Source organism: Chionomys nivalis, chromosome 3, assembly GCF_950005125.1.
Source record: "Chionomys nivalis chromosome 3, mChiNiv1.1, whole genome shotgun sequence".
Lineage (NCBI taxonomy): Eukaryota > Metazoa > Chordata > Mammalia > Rodentia > Cricetidae > Chionomys > Chionomys nivalis.
The window spans coordinates 57,838,673-57,858,752 of NC_080088.1; the positions used below are offsets into that span (position 1 = coordinate 57,838,673).

The 20,080-nt window shown below is 43.3% G+C and overlaps 1 protein-coding gene and 1 pseudogene across 1 annotated transcript; one reads left to right on the forward strand and one right to left on the reverse strand.

Moving 5' to 3' along the window:
• Positions 1-11,304: 11,304 nt before the first annotated feature.
• Positions 11,305-13,462, reverse strand: LOC130870744 (BTB/POZ domain-containing protein 18-like; annotated as a pseudogene).
• Positions 13,463-16,865: 3,403 nt separating this feature from the next.
• Positions 16,866-18,425, forward strand: LOC130871758 (WD repeat-containing protein 5B). The gene has a single exon (XM_057765359.1). It carries the CDS (start codon positions 17,194-17,196, stop codon positions 18,184-18,186), a length of 993 nt encoding a protein of 330 aa, XP_057621342.1. The 5' UTR covers positions 16,866-17,193; the 3' UTR covers positions 18,187-18,425.
• Positions 18,426-20,080: the final 1,655 nt, after the last annotated feature.

The window sequence follows — 20,080 nt, forward strand, 5'->3', positions numbered from 1 at the left end:
TGTGGTGTCAGTGGAGAGTCACTATCCAATATGGAGTATAAACATTTACAGCAGTAAATGACTGGAATCAGTATCCTATACTTGTTCTGTGCAGAATTAGAAAAAGAAACAAAAGACAACATAAGCAGAGAAAAGGAGATAAAGCCCAGAGCAGAAATCAGTAAAACGAAAATTAAACCCATAAGACAAAGGCTGTGCTCAGAGGAGTTGCCCCCAAAGCCCCTATGCTGAGGATTCAGGGCCTGTGCATGCTGTGTAGACACTCTACCGCTAATGCACACTCGCAGCCATCTACGATTAATTTTAATAAAGGACTGAACACCATCAGTAATCTTTCATAAAGATCTGTATAAATCTCCTAAAGAAATTCATACTAGACTATAGCTTATCAGAATATAACTTATCATTCATCTTTACATTTTACATGCTCCTCTTGGGAATAAGCAAACAACCAACTGATGGACTCAGAAGATGGCAATAGGCAGGGAAGCAGGAATGTTTGTGTGCTTCTTAGATCCCCAGATAAGAGCAAAGCAAGGAGAGGAACAGCAAAGACCTGTGTGCAACCTGATCGGAACACTGCCTCCCCCAACAATAAAAAGTCCCTGTATAGGTGTCCAGGGAGATGTCCCCAGCTGGTACCTTGGGCAACTGAGGAGAGGGACCCTGAAATGACCCTGTCCTATACTGATGAATGTCTTACCTAAGGAGAGGGACCCTGAAATGACCCTGTCCTATACTGATGAATGTCTTACCTATCACCTTAGAACCTTCATTTGGCGATGGATCGAGGTAGAGACAGAGACTCAATTTGGAGCAACGGTCTGAGCTCTTAAGGTCCAAATGAGGAGCAGAAGGAGGGAGAACATGAGCAAGGAAATCAGGACCACGAGGGATGCACCCACCCACTGTGACAGTGGAACTGATTTATTGGGAGCCCACCAAGGCCAGCTGGTCTGGGACTGAATAAGCATGGGTTGATTCTGGACTCTCTGAGCATGGCGGACAATGAAGGCAGATGAGAACCCAAGGACAATGGCACTAGGTTTCGATCCTAATACATGAACTGGCTTCGTGGGAGCTTAGCCTGTTTAGACGCTCACCTTCCTGGACGTAGATAGAAGACCTTCGTCTTCCCGCAGGGCAGAGAATTTGGACTGCTCTTCAGTATCGAGAGGGAGGGGGAATGGTGTGGGGGGAGGAGAAGAGGAGTGGGGATAGGGGGAGGGGAGTGGGGGGAGGGGGCAATATTTGGGAGGAGGGGAGGGAAATGGGAAACGGGGAGCAGGTGGAAATTTTAATTAAAAAAGAATAAAAAATAAAAAAAAATAAAATTAAAAAAAAAAAAAAGTCCCTGTATAATCAAGTTTCCTATCAACCCCCAAGGTAACATAGCAACAGTCAAAATCAATGACCACCACCAAATGTGGCTTCAGCAGTGCCCATTCAAGAGGAAACAGATGTAGCCACGGGTGTGCAACAAACCAAGCAAAGTGCAGCACCAACTGGTGTTTGTTCACTAATCAGTGTGTCGAGCACAGTAGATGAGGGAACGGCACACAGACTGCCAGGTCTGGCAGCACACTTGGAATCCTAGCACCGAAAATGTGGATCCCGAGACTCCCTGGACAGCCAGGCTCACTTATCTGACCTGCACAGGTTCCAGGGAGATCCTGTCTCAAAAGAACAAGGGTGGAGGACTCCCAAGGTCACCCAGGGTTGACCTCTGACCTTACATACACACACACACACACACACACACACACACACAGAGGCACAAGTGTGTACCACCTTCCCACAAAATGATTCAGAAAAAAAACAACTGTTCTAACATTTTCAGGCCCTGATCAAGGTATCTAGACACTGATCAGTCAACAGCTGATAACAAAGCAAAGTCCAGACTTTATGAACTTCCTGATCAAAGACGATAACCACCTTCTAGAGTCTTGCCAAAGGATGGAAACTCAGGCACCATCTGCTACATCTGTAGAAAACGCAGAGGACGGAGGAACACACTGAACCACATAACCCATGTGCATTCCTGCAGAGTGTCCAACTCCACAGCCGCAGGACCCATGCTTCTCAATAGACGGTTGTAAGGAAAAGACGGAAGACAGATCAAGTAAGATTCCCAAACCGATAATAAAACTAAAAGGAAAGCACAGAGATGGGCTTCTAGAATGGTCAGTGGAGTTATATCTGTCACAGTAACTTATGTAACAGTATATTTTATAGTGTGGTTTTCTTTATCTGTGTTTTATCAATGAGAAGTATTTATTTAAAGAAAAATTAACAGAAACTGTTAAACAGTTATGTTTAGAGATACCCATAAGGAAACTTTAGTTCTTATTTTTATTGACACATATCTGTGGAGTCCATAAAGTATATGATGGTGAGATTCAGGCATGCACTGGGTGGTAATCAACTCGGGGTGATTACCATATTCATAAAGGAGTTTCTAGACTTAAAGCTAGGCTTTGTCACACACCCCGACCTAGAAACACTTACCTAGTTGGCTGCTCTCCATCATTTTCAGTTCCGGTTCCCCAACCAATCCCCAGCTCCATCTGTACTGCACCTGCTGGCTCCACCCATTCTTACTTCTTTCTCTAAGTAGCTTGGACTGTGGTGGTCCTACTTTTTGGATTAATGAGAAAAGTACTGGAATCTCAGGCATAGAATTCCTCAACTGTTTTTAGGCCAGAATTTCTTTAGAGAAATGTAAAGACACAGCACATTAGGGTGCAACACGTGTGCCCGTGCCCACCCGGAGCATTAGACCTTAAATATTTTGCACATTATCATTAAAAGATAAGATGGACTGATTGAAAAAGAAATCCCAGAGGCTGATGGGAAGGGGATGCCGATCTGGAGCGAGTAACAGCTTTCCGGCTCAGCACGCAGTGGCTTCATCACATTGTGCTCCGAGGTCGCTTTACCTGGTCAGCATCAGTTCCTCTGCCTTAAGATGAAGACTAAGAAGGGCCAGTTTAAGACAACTGATGCAGTTCCTGGCTCTGGAGCAGGATCTTTAACTGCAACTGAAGCATGCATCTGGGAGGGCATCTTTCACGCAGCCGAGAGCTGCAGCTCAAAGGCTGGAATTCCAAGGGTAGGAAAGTTAAATGGAGCAAGACGGTAATTCCTCTCTATGAGGCTCGTCATAAAATACAAATGGCAAATACACCCGTAAGGATCAGCAGACGGAAAACACTGTGCTAATAAATTCACAAAAGGAAAGTGGGCTGCTTTCATTTTACAAGCACCAGAATCACCATCAGAAAACTAAAACAGAGCTCCATGTAAGGCCACGCTTCTATAAAACAGCAAATAAAAACAAGCTTGCCAAGCTCACCACACACACCCCGCCACAAGACCTGACACCTACAGGAAGCAGCGCAATGGATTCAAATAAAAAGTCCGGGGCTGGAGAGATGGCTCAGTGGTTAAGATCACTGGCTGCTCTTCCAGAGGACCTGGGTTTGATTCCTGACACCCACAACCATCTGTAACTCTAGTTCCAGGGGATCTGGCACCCTCTTTTAGACTCTAAGACACCAGGCACACACAAAGTGCAAAGATACACATGTGGGCAAAAAGTCATACAAATAAAATTTAAAGCAGAAACAAAAATAAAAATAAATTATTTTCTCAAAGCCTTCATTGTCTATTGACAATTATTATTTTAAAAATATGAGGCGGGAGTGGTGGCACATGCCTTTAATCACACCACTTGGGTGATTAGACAGGCAGATCTCTATGAGTTCAAGGCCAGCCTGGTCTACAAGAGCTAGTTCCAGGACAGCTAGGGTTACACAGAAAAACCCTGCCTTGAAAAATTTAAATAAATAAATAATAAATAAACAAACAAACAAAGAAACACAAAGTCTCACAAATAACTTATTCCTATAGGTAATCAAGAAAAGCTAATGATATTCTATAAACAAGGGTGGTATCAACATCTCTTTAATCGAAATGGGTGGGGGCAGCAGGGAAGGAGAAGTGAATTTTAAAAGTCAGTGAGAAAGTTAAAAAGGAAACCTTCAAAAGATCATTATTTTTAGGAAGGGCCGGCTATATTACAGTAGAATGAAAAGTCCACACCACGAAAGCGTGGGAATCCTCAGAAATGCCGACAGTCATCTTGAGAAACCAAGGAAGAATCTTCTATGTGATCTTCAAAGTCTGTTGAGTTGGGCCATATTTTTTATTTTTTAATTCTCTTAATTTGTATTTTATATTTTTATAAACATATGTGGCATATCTACAGAGGTATTCACACTATCTAAAATAAACGTAAGATATACTCAATAAACATAAAATAAATACACTTAGAAATAGGCTCAAAGTGTTTTACCTATAGTATATGCAATTAAAATTGTTCAGGAACAGCGTAGTCAAATGTAACTGGAGCTAAGAAGGAAGCATCAAACGGTCTTTCCAGGATCAAGGAAGTAAAAGCAGTGTTATGAACACACATCGCTTCAAGCCGGGGCCTCCTGGAGGCAAGAGTTCTACCATTTGGGTATACTTTCAGCCCCTGAAACTTTTCAGCTATTTTCCATTTTCCCCCCTACCAATTCCAAACCGTCTCACTTTTTGTAGCAGAACATTTCCGGAACCTGACCCTTTACAGCCATTCTGACCATCCAACCCTTATTAACTCATGCTCTGGGAAGGACTCTACCCTGTTAGAGACTCTTCCGCTGTCACCGTGCTCAAATCGGGAAAGTCGTCCTTTGTGTGCTTGGAGAACTTCCAACTATCTCCCAAAGTGAACGTGTTTATTATCCATGATTTTAAATATCTGTCCAGCCTCAACACGGTCCTCTCTCCACAGACCAACTGCAGCGCTTTAAATAAACCAGGCAAATACTTTCTCCAGTCGCCTAGGGCTCACCCTCTGGTTCACATTCCTGAGGCGCAGCGACAAACACACCCCAACACAGCCAACCCCAGGTTTTTCCTCCAGAACTCCCTTCCAGGTTCCTTCTCCTGCGAACACCTCTGACTCCTGGATCAACTCTCCCTTCTCATCTTCCCAGCCCGTTAGCACCAGCAGGATCACGCGTGGGCCTCCGACTGCAGCAACAGAGTTGCCCTTTGCCTAGTCTGAGTCCTGTGGCCCCCGCGGGATAAAGACTATTTGTGGCATTGTCCTTATACAGACTTGGATGTCACATCTCTTGCGTGGGTTATTCCTTCTATAAAACAGAAGGAAGCAGAGCATACTCATTAACTGTTCAATATTGGTGCTGATCTGAGCCATCAGAGCTTCTCTGTGCTGCTGGGCTCTTTCTTCTATGGCCCTTCCCATAAAATAGTGTTCAAGTCGTTCTTGTGCTTGTGCGTGGAGCTCTCTGCTGGCCACTTCTGACATCTGAGAGTCCTGAAAACACAAGGCAGAAAACTTGTCATGAGGACAATAGATCAAAATATGCTTTACCTAACCACAGAGCAGAGCTTCTAGAATTCATAGCAGTCTCTTGTTTTATCTATAGAATCTACTGCAAGTATTAGACTGCCTATAAATTAGTAGCTTTAATTGGGTATAGTCATGTCTGTAATTTCCATGCAGAAGTAGAGGCATGTCAATCATGAGTTCAGGGCCATCGTGATACCTTGTCTCAAAAAAAACCTAAAAGGCAAATAAGCAAACAAACCAACCCATAACAGAAACAAAAATGTAGCCACCAAACCAACAAGTCAGAATTTAAATAACAACTTCCCAAACCCTGACTTTATAGAACAATGTAGGTGGGCAAGTTTCTTTTTTAAAAAATTAACTTGTTTTCTCTTGGAGTTATATGTAGGAGTGTTGAGTCTGTACGTAAGCATGTGCACCATGTGTATATGCTGTGCCCTCAGAGGTTAGAAGAGGGTGTTAAGATCACCCTGAAACTGGAGTTATAGAGGGTTGTGGGTCTCCAAGTTGGTGCTAGAAATTGAACCGGAGTCACTGTAAGAGAAACAAGGGTTCTAAACCACTGAGCTCTCTCTCTAGGCCCCAAGTTTCTCTTTGGTATGTTTCCAAGCATCATTTCTACAAAGACATTGATATTAGGAGACAATAATGAAAAGTACATTATATAGAAGAGGAACAAAGCCAGTTCCTTTTGTTTTGAATCCCATTTGAAATACTATTTTACTTCTTATTCATCCCTACTCTAAATGCATCTATACCACAGTGTTATAACTGGTCCTGATTTCACAGAATGAGGGACAGAAATCTGCTAAAAGAACCTATCCTTTAGACTATTCAGATGATTTAAGGGGAAATTAGTGACAATCTGAATAAGAATGAAACAATCCTAGTTTAATAGCTGATAAAATTTCTGATACCACAACTTTCTCAAATATTCATGTAGTCCTGTTCCAGTTGGGAACCTACCTTTCAGTTACAAATCTTATCAAAGTGCACTAAAATCTGTCCAAAGAAACATTTAAAATATAACAAACCAGGGGGCTGGAGAGATGGCTCAGGGTTTAAGAGTACTGGCTGCTCTTCCAGAGGTCCTGACTTCAGTTCCCAGCAATCACATGGTGGTTCACAGCCATTATAATGAGGCCTGGTGCCCTCCTCTGGTGTGCAGGCAGAACACTACATTATGTATCTTTTAAAGAAAAAACTGGGGTATTCATCAACTGAATCAAAGTATTAGAAATATTGCATCTATGCTGAATTCAAATATATACAAACTTTTCTTGTCATTATTTCCTAAAAAGTATAGTCAAAGAACAATTTACACAGTCTTTACATTGTATTAGAGAGTGTAAGTAACTAGAAGTGGTTAAGAGTATGCACAAGGATATGCAGAGATTATATGGAAGAATTAACCATTTGATAAAAGGAGGTTTAACAATAGTTCTTAAGAGGATACTGTAGAACTACTAACTATAGTGGTATATTTTTGTGTTTTAATAAATAAATGTAAATGGAGACTGTTCTCTCATTCCCAGCCACCCAGACCCAAATAATCACACAGAAACTATATTAATTACAATACTGCTTGGCCTATTATCTCAGGCTTCTTATTACCAAACTTTTACATCTTAACTTAATCCATTTCTATTAATCTGTGTATCACCACGAGGCTGTGGCTTACTGGTAAAGTCCAAAATCTGTCTCCTTCAGCAACTACATGGCATTTCCTTGACTCCACCTAATTCTCTATAGCTCTTCTATTTTCTGCCCTGACATAGGCCAAAGTAGCTTCTTTATTAATCAATATTAATACAACATATTCACAACATACAGAGAGGAATCCCATATCACCTCCCCTATTCTGTCTAAATAAAATTTATTTAAAATTTAAAAAATATAACAAAGTAAAATTACATATAATAAAACAGGTATCAAGCAAAAATTAGTTATAATATTTTTGTGAGTCTAAAGTTTCACATAATTTTTCTTTTATCATGACTAAGGAAAACTATAACTATTGAGCCTTCAATTCTATCATAGACCTCAGAAGGATATAGTATTACCTAAGTAAACAGGAAGTGCATTGTAAGCAACTTCCAAAACTCTAGAATTGACAGACATCTTGCTGCCTGGACAGTCATCCAAAGTTCTTCTGTAACGTTGGGTCATCCATCTTTAACCTACAAGCCCATAGTATCCAGCACACTTTTCCATGAAGCAGGAAATTTGAAGATCTGTTTCTGCTTTATAATGGTGTGAAGCAGGAACCCTGAAGGACCATTCCATCTTTTAGGAAGTTCAGTAGTCACTTCTCTGTGGGTCCTGCATGTCCATTTCATACATCATACCATCAAGAAGTCCAGGCAAGAGCAGTTTCTTGCTCAAATGGCTAGCCTTGTCACATAGAAGGCAAACTCCATAATGAGTTTCTTTAATGCCTATCAACCTCTCTGAAGTAATTGGTGCTGAAAGAAGCAGACATGTCTCATTGTCAGGAAAAGTCTGAATTCTTACAAAATTTTAAACACCATATTCTGTAGGTCTTTGAAGTGTTGAAGATTATCTAACTGAAATATATCTCTGTATATCTAGAAAACCTAGCTAATATGACTACAAGTTTGACTATTATAAATGACTATTAATCTGTAATTTTAAGTATACATATACTACATTTTTAAAAGAGCTATATAAACATAATACCCTAAACAAGAGCAGAAATATATATGGTGTAGGAGGTCTTTCTGTCTATGTGTTGCTTTCATTGGTTGAATAAAGAAACTACCTTGGCCTTTTGATAGGGCAGCACTTAGGTAGGCAGAGTAGACATAACTGAATGTTGGGAAGAAGGGGGAGAGAGAGGCACCATGAAGATGCCGATTCAGACATGCTGAATCTTTCCTGGTAAGCCACAACCTCATGGTGTCATGCAGATTATTAGAAATGGGTTAAATCAAGATGTGAGAGTTAGCCAATAAGAGACTAGACATAATGGGCCAGGCAGTGATTTAATTAATACAATTTCTGTGTAGTTGTTTCGGGTGTAAGTTAGCCGGGTGGGACAGAACAAGGGGCCTGCTCCTTTCAACAGACAAGCAGCCCACTCCTCCTCCTGTTACATATATATATATATATATATATATATATATATATATATATATATAAAATCAGCCTTAAATTTGTATCAATAGACCAAGATCCATACTAATGCAAAGTCTTCATCTCTATATCATATCCCCCTTATTTTATTTTTAGAAATTGATCTTTAATCATTCATAACCAACCCTTTAAAATGAAAATAAATATTTATAAACAATTGTTTTGGGATTTGAGTGCTGTTTCTTGCTGTTTGTTGGGCAAAGAATTTTGGGGTTCACTGAGACCTATCTGGAGGTCTTGCTCCAGCAAACCAAATTAGCCTGGAAGGAATTCATAGGTTCTTCTGTGGAAACAAAAACAGAACCTCTTTTCCAAAGGAATATATCCCTAGGGCCAAATTTTGAAGTCAAGATGCCTTTATGTTGGTTTAACTTAGCAGCCCCCAGAATCAAATGTCTCTCTGCAGTCAGAAAATTCAAAGAAAACACAATAATATACCTAATCCAGATTCTTTGTGTATATTCCATCTTTACGTGGCTTTTTAAAAATTAATTTTACTCCTTTAATCTGTCTGTCTGTACTTTTTTATATTACTTTTATTGTCTCTTTAAAGACTTTGTTTTATTTTTAAAACTATTTACTTCTTTTTATAACTGTCTATACTTTTTCCTCTCTCTTCCAAGCCTACTTAAGTTTTTCAAACACATTGTGTCTCATTTAGCGGTCTTTTATATCTGAATCTGTCCTATTGTAATCATCTGACAAGGAGTGCTTTTCTTAATGCTAAGTGGGCCTGCCTGTTTGCTCCATCTAATCCAGTATGGCAGAGGTAAGTTCACCACCTCTGCAAGCCATGCTCACCAACCCAGCTCCAGGGACACAGTGGGCCTATGTTGTCCTTAATCAATCTGTAGCACTCTGCTCAGAAACCCCATTTAAGTACAGGACCTCCCAAAAGAACCAGAGTTTGTGCTTCCAGAACAAACCAGGAATTCTACTCTTAAAAGAGCCCCACAGTTTTTACTGCTAATGCTGAGTCAGGAAGCCTTCTCTTAAAAGGAGCTGTGAACTCATATGAATTATATTAGAGTCAAGGGAATATATACACGTATATTTGTGGGGGAAAAAAGAGGACTCTTCCCTCATTCTGTAAAGTGGGGAAAATGACATTAAAAGATAAAACTAAAACCTTTATCTTGAATCTTACACAACTGCTTGGACAAGGGAGATACTTAGACTTGTGTACACATCAGAGTACTCTTCTCGAGTTCTTCCACAGTGAACCAACCCTTGGAGAACCTGGTGGCTTTTTCTAGCCAAATTCGTATTAATCCTTATTGAGATGGGATGGTTTTCTTTCCTCTAATGGAGTCATTCTTCAGATATTAAAGTTAAACCATCCCTCCCTCACCTTCAGCCTTCAGTGAATGTGCTTCTAGTTGTCAGGAATGCTGAAGAATTAACACTCTGACTTTTAAATATGATACTAGTCTACAGACTGAGTTCCAGGACTGGCTCCATAGCTACTGAGAAAGCCTGTTTTGAAAAGCAAATAAACAACAAACAAGAGAGAGATCATCTTACAGTTACAAGAAGTACAGCTCTTAAAGAGGACAGGAGTCTGGATCCAGCACCTATATCAAGTGGTCACAGTTGCTGGTAACTCCAGTTCCAGGGATTCCAGAACCCTCTTCCGGCCTCTTCAGGTACCAGGGACACCATGGTGTAGATGCATACTTGTGAGTAAGCACTCAACACAGATAAACACAAACCTTGGCTGGTCAGTGATGGCGCACATCTTTAATCCCTGGATTTGGGAGACAGAAGCAGGTGGGTCTCTGAGGTCAAGGCCAGTCTGGTCTACAGAGCAAGCTCCAGGACTGCCAAGGCTACACAGAGACACCTTGTGAAAAGTTTCAGGATGCAGAATAATTGCTCTTACATCATGGGTGTAAAGTTAAACTATTACTTTTTTTGCAAAACAAAACTATAAAAATTTATTTATTTTTATGTATACAGTGTTCTGTCTGCATATGTGCCTGCAGGCCAAAAGAGGGCACCCGATCTCATTACAGATGGTTGTGAGCCACCATGTAGTTGTCAGGAATTGAACTCAGGACTTCTGGAAGAGCAGCCTCTTAACCACTGAGCCATCTCTGCATCCCCCAAACTGAAGTTTTTAAAGCAATTAACGACTTTTAATCTACTTCTTGGAAGTGGTTATGAAGAGAACATCTTCTAGGCCCATCGAGGCTTTTGCTAGGCTTGTCATACTGGCAGTGAGTAAGCCCCCGTGGCTGAGCTTCGTGGCAGACCTGTAACACCAGGCACAAGGACGGAGGCAGGAATCAAAGTTCAGTGCCAGCCTGGGCAGTTGAGATCCCACTCATTCTGGTGCTCTAAGTAACATAGCTTCATTCCTTCAAAGACATTCTTTAAATAGAACCCAAACAGTGTCCCTGAATTCTCAGTGACTGTCACTGTCAGATCTCTTGAACCGTAAAAGGCCTAGTCTAAACTATTCCTATATCTTAACTAGAGTTGGGGACCACAATTATTTTGTCACTGAAAAATGAATTACAAAGAAATAGCTCAGGTTCGTAATCTTCTGTCCACGGTGTTGCTATTTATTTAACTTCTGCCTGGCGCACAAACTTGGGGAAGGGAGATCAGTGCTGAGAGGAGGGGACATGTGCTTGCTTTTCTCCCAAGAAAGCCTCTGCTGATCAACGGTTGTCACCCTCCTAGGAGCCCTGCCCTGCCCTGCCCTGCCCTGCCCTGCACTATGTTAGTACATCAATCCCTGTTTCTGACTCTGAGGAATGGTCAGGCCATACAGAGGGAACACCAGGCCCCAGCCTATCCTCTGTCCAGTTTACCACATCAATCTCTTCATCTTCAGAACTGCCAGGACATGGGTCCTGCAGTTCTGGGTTAGCAGACACTTCCCTGACTGCGCAGGATACAATTCCTCATCCATGCCTAGGGACACTTCTAGCCCTGTCTCTGCCCAGTTTGAGCATGGAAGTGAGAGATCCCTGTAAGACCTTTGGGAAGAGTCAGGGGAGTCAGGGGAGTCAAGGTGGAGACGTTTTTCTTCCTGACCATCCAGTAACTGGGAGTTCGTAATTTCAAGGTCTGGAGTCCAAGAGCTTCTCAGGGAAAGTGCCTCTCTGTTCACCTCAGAGGGTATGACAAGGGGGCTAAGGGGCTCAGTTGATTCTGTGTTCTCAGAGGGCATGACAAGGGGGCTAAGGGGCTCAGTTGATTCTGTGTTCTCAGAGGGCATGACAAGGGGGCTAAATGGCTCAGTTGACTCTTTGTTCTCCCCAACCAGTTCCTTTTTCAATCCTGTGAGGTCTCTGGGCCAGAGTTCCGTATCTAGCAAACACCATTCTTCCCCTTCAATCTAATTCTTTCCTGTTTCTGACAGGTGATAACTTGGGGTTCTGCAGCCTTCAGCCCCAGGACTCTGCAGATGGTGGTTCAACATCTGAGCCACATAGCATGAAGTCCAGAATCTCTTCAACTCGCTGGTGGCCGCAGCGCTTGTGATCCGATACTGCTCAGCTTCCCAGGACTGGCCTAGCAGGGCTGTGTCAAACGTGTAGGGCTCGCTGCAGTCGATGTTCAACACAGGTTCCTTCCCTATCAGCATTGGACTGGACCCAAACTCTGACTTCACCACAGGATGGTCTGGGGAGTCGCTAGCAGAGAGCAAAATGTCCTGTAGCCCCGGGCTCTCTGGGGAGTCCTGACGCAGCTGTGATCTAGCAGGTACTTCCTGCGTATTGACTTAGGCCAGCAGAGTTCCTGAAGGTTCTCGGGTGTTTCTGAGGGGAGGCTCCTGCACCACCTCCCAGGTACTATTGACAATCTTCCTAAGTTTTACGCTCCCAACCTGCCTCTTTTCTACAGAGCTGGAGGTGAGGGCTCTGATTTCCGGGCTCTGCTTCCTAACATCCGATGGGTCTGGAGTGCTTTGTAGAGGACTAATGTCCCCTGGCTTCTGCTTGTCCACAGCCTGTGCTGCTCTGCTTACATTTCTCTGCCTCCAAAGACGCCGGCCAGGAGCTGTGGGCACTGAACTGGGACCACTTAAAACGCTCGAAGGCCTAGATGTATAGACACGGGGTGACGGCTTTGAGCGACTCAGCCTGATCTTGAGGGGCAACAGTTGCTCATCCACAGAAGGGTACAAGGCGGGATGGAAATGTGCTGTGGGACCTAGAGCAGGGTCACTCTTGTTCTCCTTAGACCCTTCTCTCTGGCTCGGTGGAGACAAGCTTCTTTCTTGAGTCGAGCAAACCCTGGCTCCCTTCTTGAGTAGAAGGGCCTCTGGCAAGCTGTCCACTGTTGTTAAGCTGTTCTTTTTGTGAGGCCCCTCTTCTTCCCCTAAGGACTTCAACCTCACTGCTCCAAGAGGACCAGGAGTCTGGCGGGCAGGCAGTGGAGTTCGGGGGTGGCGGCTGGGTGGGACCACTCTGGCAGAGACTGGTGCAGCATTGGGTGGTTGTAAGCACTCTCTGGTTAGTCTTTAGCCCTGGGGTGCCTTTACTAACTTCCCACCCTCCAGCTAAAGGGTTTCCAGCTCGGAAACTCGGAGCTGATGGGCAGCAGAAAGCACTTCCTGGGCTTCTTCCTGAGATACTTCCATCTCTGAAGTATACAGGAAATCTATCAGCTTCCTAAGTGTCCTGATCTCTAGGCCTCCCAGTTCCAGCACCACCTTCCGACCCTGAACTGGCCTTTCTCGCTCTAGACATTTTGTGAAGAAGGGACTACAGGCAGACAGGATGCTGCAGTGAGCTTGGGACAGCCTCACCCCCTGCCTGCAGAAGGGCATAACAAAACACACCGCTCTGCTGGTGGTGCAGAAAAGCTAACCCAGAGGAACCAGGGATTCCTGTAAAGGATTTTGGAACTGGCAGGAGAGCACATGTTGTATTTGGTTAATAAATCTTCTAAGTTTTCACGGCTCAGATTCTGCACGGCTGTGTGTTCTTTTTCCGGTATGATTATGGAATTTTCTTTCAGGTAGCACTGAAGAGTCCAAATAGTTCACGTCAAAACTGGAATCGTTCTGCACTAAATTCGGTCCTGTTGTCCTGTGTTTCCTCTGGTCCAGTTGTTTTGCTTCCTCCCAATGTCCAGTCTCTAGCCGAGAGAGGTTGCGCAAAGCAGCACAGGTGGGCTCACCATCTCAGCGACGGCGCTCGCAGTCCCGAAACCAGGCAGCAAGGGTTAGGCGGAGGCAATGACGTCACAGAAGGCTCTCTAAGCTACTACTTCTAAAAAGTATATTTTCCTGTAGACATCTCCTTTTGTTTCACCTGTTGGGTATTTCCTACCTCAAGTCATTTTTGGCCATCGTGTGCCCTTTCTCAAGAGTGTTCCTACACTTGATTGGAATTGACTATTGATTCTTTGTATTTAAACACACTCTGCCAGGCCATGGATGAATGCTTTGTACACAGTAAATTTTCCGTAAGCAATGAATGAGGAATATACATCTGTGATAGTAATGGATGCTTGATTACAAAAGAAAATTCAGAGAAATTCTTTCACATAGTTGGCTGAAATCAGAACTGATAACTATTAAAACAATTGTCTCAACATAAAGTATCTTATTTGAGGATACATTAAAGGACCTGAAGTTTACAAAAAGAAACGTCATCAAAGCAGATGTCTGTGACATCAGAGGAGAACAAAAAGCTGCGTGGCATATTTTACAGACTAACATACACCAATGTGTTTGATTCAGCAGACAGCATTAGTCTGTTCAGACATATTTTAAAGTTTTGTTTGAGTGGAGAATTGACTCAGTGGTTAAGAGCACTGGTTGCTCACAGAGAACCTGGGTTCAATTCCCAGTACCAACATGGCCGCTCACAATTCTGTAACTCCAGTTCCAGGGGGGTCTGACACCTTCCCACCAACACACGTAAAATGAAGTTAAATTATTTTGAAAGATTTGTAAGTGACTGATGTGGAAGCAAGTGTCCAGGCTGTTGAGATCTTATGTTTTCATGTACTCTGTATTGCAGGAGAATGTTTTTATTTCTCCAGGCTTATGTAACAAGTGAACAAAAAGTCTGACTGTTTCCACTTTCCTTTTGAGATTAGCTGGCCAGGTATTTTTGGGAAGATTTAATCAAAACATAGCTTTCAGTTCATGCAATCTTGTTTCATCTGTAGTACAGAATTGCTGAATTACAGATTTACTACAAAACTTGATTTTTGCCCATGCTTCACCTGCATTTTGGGGGTGTATGTGGGGCAATATTTTTTAAATAAAATAAAAATGGCTGGCTTTAAACTGCTTCATAGTTGAGGGTATCTTTGAACTGGTCTCCCTGTTTCCACCGCTGCGGTGCTGGAATTATGGGCAGGCACCAGCTTCACCTACATTTGAAAAATTACTGAGTATACAGGCTCCTCTAATGCAATGTTTCTGCAGAGAATTAAAAGTTGTGCTTTACATATCTTTATCCATATGCCCTTAGCCCAAGGAAGCAAGTGGAACACAGAGGAGGGAACATGAGGGTCTCAGTCTTAACAACCCTTTGAGCTCTAGGTAAGGAGCAAATGAAAACCCCGAAGACCAGTGGTGGAAACAAGATAGTTCAGGGCTTGGAAGTGTCCTGGACAGCCAAGTTGTAAGCATGGAATTTTACAAGGGTAACATGACTACGATGTGTCATGGAAAGAGATCATCAGTGACTACCGACTTGCTGAAGGTGGTGCTCTTAAGTTCATGCATCAATTGACACCCTGATTTACCATCTTTAGCTTTAAAAATGTCCAGTTTTAACTGATGCTCATTAGCAAATGTCCATTTACCTATTTAATCTGAATAGATTTTCCTGATTTGGCAGAAGCGTAGGAAAATTGGGTTTGTAGTCCAAACAGCTGCTTTAAAGAAGTCAGTTTCAACAGTTAAGATAGAATGGAGGAATCTTTCCAAGGCCATAGAAGTCTGATATATGTTTTTAAAAAAAGAAAAGAAAAAGAAAAAGTTCCGACATTTCTGTTTAGAAAGTACTAATGCGCACAGACATGAGCCCTTGCATTATAAATGGGAGACTTAGGGCAATTTAGAGAAACTGATTTGATTTCTGAAATTTAAAACAGGTCCACTGTGTCTTCTGAGAAGGGTAGCTTGTTATAAAAGGGTAACCATGACACTGCCTAGGAACTCAGGGTCCCACTCCGATTGCTGATCCCTTGGGTTTCCCAGTCCCTGTTGGTGAAGCCACTCCTCCCAAAGAGCTAAGCAAATCTATTTGTTAGGACAGCTTAGAACATGGTAATGATTACTCGTCTATTCCTAGACTTTTCCCAGAAGTCCTTGATGCTATGTATAAGTAAGGTGTCCTACACATCAAGAAGTGAATTTTACTCTTTTCAAAGGAAAAGCCATCTCAATTCTACCCACATACTAAATCTGTGCACTTTTTGTCCCTCATAGTTGTGACGTGTGTATTGATTGGACTCAACACCCAGCACCACTATCCCATCTTAGCTCTTAACATAAAGTATTCAGGCTAAAAGGCAAAGGTTTGCTGATTTCTCCCATCATAACCTTGTTTTTTTGTTTGTTTTGGTCTTTTGAGACAGGGCTTCACTATATAGCCTTGGCTGACCTGGCACCCACTCTGTAAAACAGGGTGGCCTTGAACTCAAAATATCCGTCTACTTCTGCCTCCCTAGTCCTGGAATTAAAGGTGTGTGCTACCACCACTAGGAATAACCTTGGGTTAAAAGACTAACAGGTGTGGGTTTTTTTGTTTGTTTGTTTTAGGTTTCCGTTTTGTTTTTTGGAGACAGGGTTTTGAAGCTCTGGCTGTCTTGGAACTCGCTCAGTAGACCAGACTGACCCCAAACTCACAAGACACCCATCTACCTCTGCTTCCCGGGAGCTGGGATTAAAGGCGTGCGCCAACACTGACCTGTGGAGGTGGAGATGTAGATCTTAGGGTTTCCTAAACGTCTATAAAAGAATTTTAAGCCACTAGCTTTACGATCTGTGCATTTGCTCTGCTCCATTCCCTAGCCATAGTAAGCAGATCTTGCGGCTGCCAAACTCCGCCTCAGAGGAGGGCGGGAGCAGAGGCCAGCTATGCTCACAGTCTTCCTGAAGTGCCCGCGGAAGGGGCGCACCCCTACCTGCACCCAAGCCTCCCACAGCAAAAAGCCGGGTTCAGGGGCAGGGTCCAGGAGGACCGGAAGCAAACGTTTACTTTCTCGGCGCAGGCGCCGTTGGGCAAGTCCCATTGGTGGTTGTGGGCCTGAGCTGTGGTACGTCCCCGCCTCTTCTTGAGCCTTCTCAAATTCTGTTTATTGTAGCGTCCTCAGTTTTTCACCGTTCCTAGACGCTAGGGAGCTGGGGAGAACGTGGAAGAGGACTTTCTGAGCAGCCCTCTAAACCCCCGAACAACGGCCTAGTCCTTTAACAACACCCAACAATAGCACCGATCTCACAACCACTGTGATCCGGTTCTCTGATGCTACCGAAGAAAGCGGGAGGAGAGTGGTCCAAACCTTGCTGCTGATTCTGTGCTGACCCAAAAGACAAGCTCATGTTACAGTCAAAACGGTGCGCCTTCGAACGGCAAGTTTCTTCTGCCAGGCTCGGGGCCGGACGCCTGCGCAAACTGTAGGTCCGAGCTATGGCGACTGAACATCCCCCAGCAGAGGGAGCGCAGCAGTCGGCCCTCTGCTCTGCCACCCAGCGGGCAGGAGAACCGCAGAAACCCAACTATGCCCTCAGACTTACTCTTGAGGGGCACTCGGCGGCCATATCATCAGTTAAGTTTAGTCCTAACGGAGAATGGCTAGCAAGTTCTGCCGCTGATACACTAATTATAATTTGGGGGGCATATGATGGGAAATGTAAGAAAACACTCCGTGGTCATAATCTGGAAATATCAGATGTTGCCTGGTCTTCGGATTCTAGCCGTCTCGTTTCTGCCTCAGACGACAAGACTCTAAAGTTATGGGATGTGAGATCTGGAAGATGTTTGAGAACACTAAAGGGGCACAGTGATTTCGTCTTCTGCTGTAATTTCAACCCACCATCCAACCTCATCGTTTCGGGGTCCTTCGATGAGAGTGTGAAAGTATGGGAGGTGGAAACAGGAAAGTGCCTCAAGACCTTGTCTGCTCATTCGGACCCCATCTCTGCCGTACATTTTAATTGCAGTGGGTCCTTGATAGTGTCGGGGAGCTACGATGGTCTTTGTAGAATCTGGGATGCTGCCTCGGGCCAGTGTTTAAAAACACTCGCTGATGATGGCAACCCTCCCGTGTCTTTTGTAAAATTTTCTCCAAATGGCAAATACATTCTCACTGCAACTTTGGACAATACTCTTAAACTGTGGGATTACAGCAGAGGCAGATGCCTGAAGACATACACTGGCCATAAGAATGAGAAATACTGCATACTTGCCAGTTTCTCTGTGACTGGTGGAAAGTGGGTTGTGTCTGGCTCCGAGGACAACATGGTTTACATCTGGAACCTTCAGACTAAAGAGATTGCACAGAAGCTACAAGGTCACACAGATGTTGTGATCTCGACAGCTTGTCACCCTACAGAAAACATCATTGCATCAGCGGCGTTGGAAAACGACAAAACCATTAAAGTGTGGACGAGTGACTTCTGAAGTCGCTGGCAACCACCGATGAGTAAACTAAGTCAGAAACAATTGAAACGGTGACTTCTCTGAAGTTTGGTGTGGTTTTGTAGCTCTTGTCGAATTGTCTTTGATGTTATGAGTTTGAGACATTTTAATTTGTGAAATGAGACCGGTGTAAAAGTCAGTCTAGGACCTGCGGCTTCTGATCTTAATTTTGAGGCCTGTTGTCAATCTCATGTCTTGGTCCCTGAACAGCATCGTTCTTTTCCTTTCATAGCTTTCTCAGGGGGAGGGGATTTGGGGTATTCAGAAGGTTGACAGAACAGGATGGCTGAGGGGAGGGGAATTTACAGTTTCTGTTTGGGAGGCCACTAAGGACGATGGCAGGCGTTGAGGGAGGGAACAAGAGGACTGAAGTTCTACATGTCACGTGCATATTTTTGGTGCATATTCTACATGATGGGCCATCTTATTGCCACACAATCTGTCAGGCTGGGGACAGTAAGTCTGGTCAGGTTCAGTCTAAAAGTCTTACACTTCTGCCTGTGTTGTGGTCAGAGAACAACCCTCAGGAGTTAGGCCTCTCCTTCCGCTGTGCGCTCCACATAGCAAACTCAGGCCAGGCTTTCTCAACAGGGCCTTTTATTCACTGAGCAGGCCCAGAATCTTGCTCTGTACCCTGTAGGCCTGGCTGGCTGGTAAACCGATCTGGTCTCAAGCTCAGAGATCCACTTGCCTCTGCCTCCTTAGAATCTTAAACATTTATCAGAAAAATCTCCTTAAATATTTTGTTAGATTGTGCCATTTTGTGCTTTTCAGGGAAATTATGCCAGGTTGTGGCCACTCTTTAGCACTGGGCCTCCTAACTCCTGCTCAACATCATTCCATTCAGAAATCACCTTATCAATACTGTGGTTGCTTGTCTGCCCTCAGTGGGCAGCTGAGGTAGGCTTTCCAACTTTTCACTGCTTCTTATAAAGCTCAGGGTTTACAGTTATCACCTTGCAGTTGTGATGGCTTCATGGGCTGTAACAGGAGGCCGCTTGTTCCTCCCAGCTGCCTGGATAGCTCAGCCCTGAGATAACCACATAGAAACTGTATTAATTAAATCACTGCTTGACCCATTAACTCTAGCTTCTCATTGGCTAACTCTTTCATCTTAATTTAACCCACCTCCATTAATCTGTACATCACCATGAGATCGTGGCCTACCAGCAAAATTTTTAGCATGTCTATCTCTGGTGACTCCATGGCAACTCCCTGACTCTGCCTTCTTTCTTCCAGCATTCAGTCCAGTCCTCCCGCCTAAGTCCTGCCCTATCAACAGGCCAAGGCAGTTTCTTTATTCATTAATGGTAATCCAGCACACAGAGGGGACTTCCACATCACATGGGCCATGTATTTAGTAAACAGGAAGTACTAAGATCAGGCTTTATGTCTTGTCTTTGTAGCCTTGGCTTTTTCTAGAGGACTTGATATTTGCTGAAAAATGAATGATGCCATAACTTCATTCCTTACTTGCTGTCAATAAACTTCAGTGATAATTCTCCAAACTCTTAATATTGACTGAGAAATATTTGTGGTAGCCCCACATACTAACCGAAAGGCAGCTATGCTAATCTCTATACCACTAACACCTCAGACCCATATACTAACTGAATCCACATGGGGCTCCTATAGAAAATATAGAAAAACACGCAGATGAAAACCCTGAGATTAAGAAATAATACTACAGTACTATCGCTGAAAGCAACATGGGCAGAATCTTATCTTCTTGACAAGTTCTGAGAAATATATTTCATATATTTCAAATATATATTTGAATATATATCTTAAGTATATTCTCATACATACTTATAGGGGGTATGACAGTCAAGATGCTGGTGTATTTGATTACATTGCAAGGTGCAAGATCAGTAAG